At 35.8% G+C, this 7,109-nt stretch overlaps 1 protein-coding gene across 1 annotated transcript; it reads left to right on the top strand.

The window, feature by feature from the left end:
* Positions 1-3,438: 3,438 nt before the first annotated feature.
* Positions 3,439-4,800, top strand: LOC148689879 (uncharacterized). Its single transcript, XM_088688347.1, has 3 exons — positions 3,439-3,732; positions 3,833-4,309; positions 4,717-4,800. Exons 1-3 carry the CDS (start codon positions 3,454-3,456, stop codon positions 4,798-4,800), a joined length of 840 nt encoding a protein of 279 aa, XP_088544473.1. The 5' UTR covers positions 3,439-3,453.
* Positions 4,801-7,109: the final 2,309 nt, after the last annotated feature.

Here is a 7,109-nt window from a genome sequence, read left to right as displayed (position 1 = left end):
CTTGCAGGCGCCAAATTTTGCAGATTAGGGCGCCAAACTGGGAGTAACCGCCAAAGTTCACAGTAAAAAGGGCTCTCACCAATCTTCGAAGGGATTCTCGCTCGTGCGCTCGTGCTTCATCTTCTTCCTTCGTTATAGGTCAGCCTCTTCCCTCTTCTCTCTTCTGTCTTGAATTATTTTAAGCTTTTTGGGTATACTCTTTATAGCAATTGTGAATTTTGGTGATAGTCATATGCTTGGTGTGCTTATGAATTTTTTTTATCCGATTGACAACATCTTTAGTTCCTGCTACATATCTTCTGCGTTTAGGGTTCGTAGGAATTTATCCGCTTCTATTTTCAAGCTGTGGTCTAGGTTTTGCAGACCTGCTTTTCCCCAAAACTGATGATTTTTGTATGAATTTGAAGGAGGTTGGGTTTCAGTTATATCTGATTGACTTGCTTTTCCCGAAAACTTATGATATTTGTATGAATTGGAAAATTTGTAGCTTAGAATTACACTGTGTTTGGATGGACAACAGATACTTTTGAGGAACAACAAATACGTATATATAGAGGAATCTGTTTGACTTTGTATGAATCAAATACGTATATATACTTTTGAGGGAAAAAGATACTTTTGAATCAAATACGTATAAGGACAACAAACAACAGATACTTTTGAGGGAAAAAGATTGTTTCTCTTATTTGTATATATACTTTTGATTGAGACTTCTCTGTACTCTTTAAGTTTTTTTCTCTGTTCTCAGAGGTAGTTTTCGAAAGAGAGGGGGCAAGAGAGAGATTTATAAATCTGCAATAATATCCGTTCATTTTTGTTAGTTTTCTACTTTGCATTTGAATGCTATTTTACAAATCCAATACCGGTGCCAAAGCTAACAGGTGACACATTCAATTCCTATCAAAACTTCCCCTAAGATATCTTATTTAGTCCCGCGAAGCATATTTTGGTCATGCCGAGCTATATTGCAAGTTGATGCTTAGAATCCTTTGTTTCTCGTTGTCATAGCGCAGGAAACTCATGTGAGTTAGGTCAGTTTGGCGAAAGGCAGGTGTGTCCGCCTGCTTGCACCCAAATCAATCCCTCGTAAATTAGACTAGTTTAGATTTAGAATATCACATTTCAAGCCAAAAGATTAATAACCAGTTCATAGCTGTCTAGTTTCTGAAAATTTCGGTTTGATTCTTTTTTATTTTGTTTTGGTCCGCAAAAGGGTGCAATCTGAAGCGATGCAATTTGATTCCAAAGGTCTACCCACAGCATAACAGCTGGTTATTTTCTTTTACTTGTCCTGAAAATGAATAAGTAAGGATAGACTTATTACCTCGACACTTTCATACACAAAACATGAAAATCCACAGTTCCAGAGGTCTTAATAATTAATACATTGATCATGTCTCTAATGCAGTTCATGGATGATGCTGCTCCTAGTCCGAATATCTTTAATTTGAATGTGACTTGTATTGCTACTCTTTTGGTTAAAGCAGAAAGTTGCATATCCCATAACTGTTGTTGCATGTCACATTATATCTTTGTTCATATATTCAAACAGGTATGGAAAATACTGATGTTGTAGACATGGTAACGAGGTTAAAGCGAAAGCGTGCTATAAATGAAAAGGAAAATAGGAAAAAGAGGAAAATTATTGTCGGTACGATTATATATGTTATTGTCATTGTCATGCATTGGTATAGTAAAAGTGTTCTTCTCAAAGAACCTTCAAATGATTGGGATCAAAAAAGACAATCTTTCCTCGGCCGATTGTTTAATGGAAACGATTCAACTTGCATTGAACAATTACGAGTTAGCAAGAGTGCATTTAAACGGTTATGTGAAATTTTACAAGGGATTGGTGGATTAGTTCGCACTAGACATGTGTCCATTGAAGAATCTGTTGCAATTTTTTTGCATATACTTGCCCACAACTTGAAGTTTAGAGTCGTCGGTTTTCACTATTATCGTTCCAAGGAAACAATTAGTCGGCAATTTCACAATGTGTTGCATGCAATGATGAAAATAAGTCAAGAATATGTGAAATATCAACCATGCATTATTGGTAATTCTGAAAGAGAGAAGTGGCGGTGGTTTGAGGTAATTCTGAAATGCATTAGTTGTTTGTTTGATATCTTCACTGGCTTTTTAGACTTTAATCTTTTTTTCATTGTATGAAATTTTTATTTAGAATTGTCTTGGAGCACTTGATGGAACTCTCATTCCGGTAACAATAACGGCTGAGGAAAGACCAAGATATCGAGATAGAAAGGGTGATATATCCACTAATATGTTAGGAGTTTGTGGTCCAGATTTAAGATTTTTTTATGTGTTACCTGGATGGGAAGGCTCTGCATCTGATGCTCGTGTTTTGCGTGATGCTTTACATAGGAGTAACCGGTTTCATGTTCCAAATGGTAATGTGTGATACCAATTAGTTCTATGTTAGAAAAACAAAACTTTAAAATGTATCTAAATTTGTTCTCTAAATTTTTATTGTAGATAAGTATTTTCTTGTGGACGCTGGCTATACTAATGGACCGGGGTTTTTACCACCTTACCGTGGAACTAGATATCACTTGAAAGAGTGGGTTGGAAACCGTCGACCTGAAAACTACAAAGAATTATATAATTTGCGTCATTCAAGGGCAAGGAATGTTATTGAGAGGGCATTTGGATTGTTAAAAAAACGATGGAGCATATTGCGCACACCATCCTTTTTTGATATTAAAACACAAGTTAGGATTATAAATGCATGTTGTATCTTGCATAATTTTATTAGAACTGAGCAAGCAGCTGATCCAGTTCTAGAAGCTCAAGATTTACAATTTTTAGCATCTGTGGACTCAGAGTTGTTAAATCGTTCAACAAGAGAGGAAAATGAAAATAACTCTGATGGGATTACATCTGTTCAAGCTACTGCCGAATGGACAGCATTTCGTGATACATTGGCATTGCATATGTTCCATGATTACCAAGCTCAGAGAGTTGCCAATACTTCTTAATCGAATTTTAGTTGTTTTTCTTAGCATGTTATCTTTAACGTCTCAGTTAATAATTTTGTTAATGACATTATTGCTACGAAATGCATTAAGTTTTTGAAATTTTATGGAATGCCCCGGTTTTCAGATTTTGGTTTGATTATATTGTCTTAATGAATGCTAATACTCTGATTCTTGATATGCATGCTATGAAATGCATTAGTTTTTATATTTTATGGAATGCCCTGGTTTTCAGCTTTTAGTTTGATTATATTGTCTTAGTGAATGTTAATACTCTGATTCTTGATATGCATGGGTTTACGAATGACTTAAAATTTCAATTAATATTTGTTTAATGTTAGGAGCAATGGAAGGATCCGATAGAAAACCAATATGCAAACAAAAACCAAGGAGAAAGAAAGAGAACCAAGAAATTGAAAATGAAGGAGATGAAAATAATTATTTTAGATGGAATGTAGATATGGAACGTGCTTTGGCTGACATACTTCATGAAGAACGAAGATTGGGTAACAAAGGAGATGGTGGTTGGAAGACAGCTGCTTATAATTCTGCTGCATCTATATTATCTGCTCAATTTGATATTCATGTAACTGCTAATAACATTCGAAATTGTGTGAAGTCTTGGAAAAAGTTCTATGCAATTGTGAGTGATATACTAAGTCAAAGTGGATTTAGTTGGGATGCAACCAAGAAGATGATAAGTGTAGATGAAGATCATGTCTGGCAAGAGTACGTGAAGGTATGACAAATTCATTATTTTTCTTTTGTGTGTGTGATATTATTTTAACTCTTCTTATACTTACGGTTTGCTTTTTTTATTTTTATGTTTTGATTGGTAGTCACATAGTGGCGCTAAAAGTTTTCGTTGGAAGGTCATTCCAAATTGGGATGATATAGTGGATTTGTGTGGCAAAGATAGAGCCACGGGTGAGGGTGCTGAAACAGGTGTGGAAGCTGTTGAGATTATGACTCCTCCTCATAATGAAACTAATCATATTGATTTGGATGGTGATACGCAAGGTTTAGAAGATATTGAAATTATTAATGATATATCACCTACTTCAGCCAATGTTCAGAAGACTCAAAGTAAGAGAAAACCAACAAATTTTGTTGATGTGCCTCATACAAAGAAAAAACCAACCACCCCTAAAGATATGATTGCAGATTCACTTGCCAAGATGGCTTCATCCTTTCAAGAATATATTTGTGCAGACACAAAGAAGCTTGATCCAACAGAGGTATATGATGAAGTAAATGCAATACCAGATCTCAGTGAAGAAGAACAAATCAAAGCATGTGCTTGGTTGATTCAAATTGTATGCAAGTGTGACATGTGTGGAGAAGAACCTTCTAGCTAGCATTCATCCATATTTTCATCACATTCATATTTACATTTTGCCCTTAAATTACAATCTGTGCATTTAGTTTAATTTCGTCAAAACCTCAATCCCCCTTTATTTTAGTGTCTAATTTAGTTAGAAAGTGTCTTAGTTTGTGTTTATAAGTGTTTTGTATTCTTTGAGTCTTTTGATTTGTTTTAGTGTTTTATTGTTTAGTTTTGCATTCTTTGAGTCTAGTTTAGTGTTTTTAACGTTTGTTTTACGTTTTTGAGTCAGTTTCCAAGTGATTTAGTAATCCCTCCTAATCCCCGGTCTAGAACGATCCCTACTTGCATCTTTACTACAATTGTCACAAGAGGGTTTTAATTTGTGTGCTTATTTAGTTCGCATCAAATTTCATGTTGAAGACACTCCCAGTTGAGAAGAAAAAGAATATGGTATTATTGTTTACTTCACGAGGTGCATAGGATTATTTTCATTATATTTCCCATTTTAGTTTTCCAGTAAGATTTTAGTTAGAATAAAAGCCTTGATGAGATTACGTTGGTTGGTCTCATTTCGGCTTCTGCACAATTAGGTACGACTAAGTATGCTAATTGGGTTCGAGACATTAACCTTGATGATTTTTTCAGGGAGTGAGGGAAAGAAACGTATTTTCTCATAGCTCAATGATTTTTGTTTGATGACATTAACCTTGATGATTTATAACCAGTTTAACATTTTTATTCAAATTTGTATTCCTCTATTTAATACAAATTCTAGAGAATATCCAAACAATGAAATTTGGAATTCCCTTCATTTTGTAATTTCTATGTATCCAACATCCAAACGATGAAATTTCAATTAACGGGAATTTAATTACTGTCAATTGTAATTCCCATCATTTAAAATTCTGTGATAATTTAGAAATTCTCCATCCAAACACAGTGTAAGGGTAATGCTTGGGAAATGTAGTCAAAATTTTTTATACTAAATAACATGGAAATTAATGATTAGATTATTACTTAATCGTTGATAAATGTGCTTATTCATATTGGTGACACATCATTTAGTTTCAAATTTTTATTTATAAATTTTGTCTTCCTATCATTACCCAATTTTTAATTATAACGATCAAGTCCAACAATAATCAATCATTCGCTTATAAGTTTATGGACTACATTCCTTCTATTTTTTTTTTTTAGTACATCAATATTTTTATATTTAGGAGAGGGGGAGTTTAGTAAAGCCACACAATAGGCAACCTAATTTGGTATCGAATTCGCCATCCACGAGATTCGAACCTAAGACCTCTCACTTTCAAGTGAAGAGGAATACCACCAGATCGTAGTACTGAGTGACAATTCGTTTTGAATACAAGGAACATTGCAACAAGCTCTCCACCTACAATCGACCTGTTATAGGTCCAATTTTGTAAGCAATTATGAGATATAGCCTAGTTTTACTTAATTATTAGGTTAGGTACAGTGATTCATTGTCCACATCATCTTATTTTTATTTTTATGTTAAAATTATCCCCTAAATAACATTATCCTTTAATTCTAGATTTACTTGTGTTATGAAATTAATTATAATTGATTATTTATCATTAATGTAATCCCTTAATTGTAGGATTAATTTAAACAATATTGTGACATCCCGTCCTGGGATTATTAGAACGCACGTGTGAAATTACTTATTTGCCCCTAGTTCATTTTCGTCACGTGTGTTGGTTGTTTTGTGTATTGTGGCAGGTGTTGGGCCACACACACACACACTGTCACACTCTCCCTCTCCCTCTGTCCCTGTCCCGTGTCTCTCTCTCCCTTTCTTCTTCTTCTTCTTCTTCTTCTTCCTTCGACGTACGGACAAACACCAAAACCACCCAAACCATCACAGATCGAGGGAACCAACTACACCATTGAACTCGTGAGGTCGAGGCAAGCTCAGCCATACCATTTTCAGGTGAGAAATCCTTCGTTTTCACGTCGTTTCGACAATGGCCGATTTGAGTACTGTTCATGCAAGTTTAATCTAGTAAGTTTTTGGGTTTTTGAAGCTTATAGGTGTCTTAGTGAGGTCCTAAGGAGCTTCGGAGTAGCTCGTCGAACGAATTTGGACGTCGGAATCGTGGGTTTCGAAGTTGGCCGGTTTTTGAGGTTGAAGACATGTATGATCGCGTAATTTTTAGCCTTTAAAAGTGGTCTAACGTGATTCTACTAGTCTAGGGCTTTAATTTGGTCCAAGAATCGTGAAAAATGGTTGAGAATCGAGTGAGAAAACAAAATTTGAAATTTTTTTCCAGTTTTCCGGCGCCGGCGACGTCGCCGGAGAAGGAGACGGAATATTCCGTCAATTCTGAAGGAATATTCCTGACGCCGTTAACGGAATCTGTCAAAACTGACGGAATATTCCTAACGGCGTCAGTTGACGCCGTCAGTGTGCGCCACACGTGCCTGCGCGTGGCCGTGCCTTGGCCGGCGCGTGGGGGCGCGTGCGGCGGAGGAAAATTATTTTAAAAATATGGTTGTGATCCTGAGGTTGTGTAGAGCACGTTGGTATATTCAATTGTCCATTTTGAGCAATGTATGAGAAGTTATTACGAGAAGTTGGTTATGTGCTTTAAAGTTAACGTTTTTATAGTTATTTCGCATATAGGTGACACGTACCCCGAGGACGAGCGTGGTCACGCGAGGCAGGGTGGCTACGACCCTTCCACGTATCAGTGAGTGGGCTTTTGTTTTCCGTATATACCTATATACTATAGTTTCCCAGAAATTGAATAAATGTTTATTAG

This window comes from Pyrus communis, chromosome 16 (assembly GCF_041283825.1).
Source record: "Pyrus communis isolate YQ-2024b chromosome 16, ASM4128382v1, whole genome shotgun sequence".
Taxonomy (NCBI): domain Eukaryota; kingdom Viridiplantae; phylum Streptophyta; class Magnoliopsida; order Rosales; family Rosaceae; genus Pyrus; species Pyrus communis.
This window is presented reverse-complemented; position numbering and strand designations above follow the sequence as displayed.

Bases quoted from the DNA above. Each gene is read 5' to 3' on its own strand.
- LOC148689879 (XM_088688347.1), top strand. From the start codon at position 3,454: ATGGAACGTGCTTTGGCTGACATACTTCATGAAGAACGAAGATTGGGT. The intron at 3,733-3,832 runs GTATGACAAATT...TTTGATTGGTAG, and splicing joins TCTGGCAAGAGTACGTGAAG to TCACATAGTGGCGCTAAAAG. The intron at 4,310-4,716 runs GTATGCAAGTGT...GTGCTTATTTAG, and splicing joins GTGCTTGGTTGATTCAAATT to TTCGCATCAAATTTCATGTT.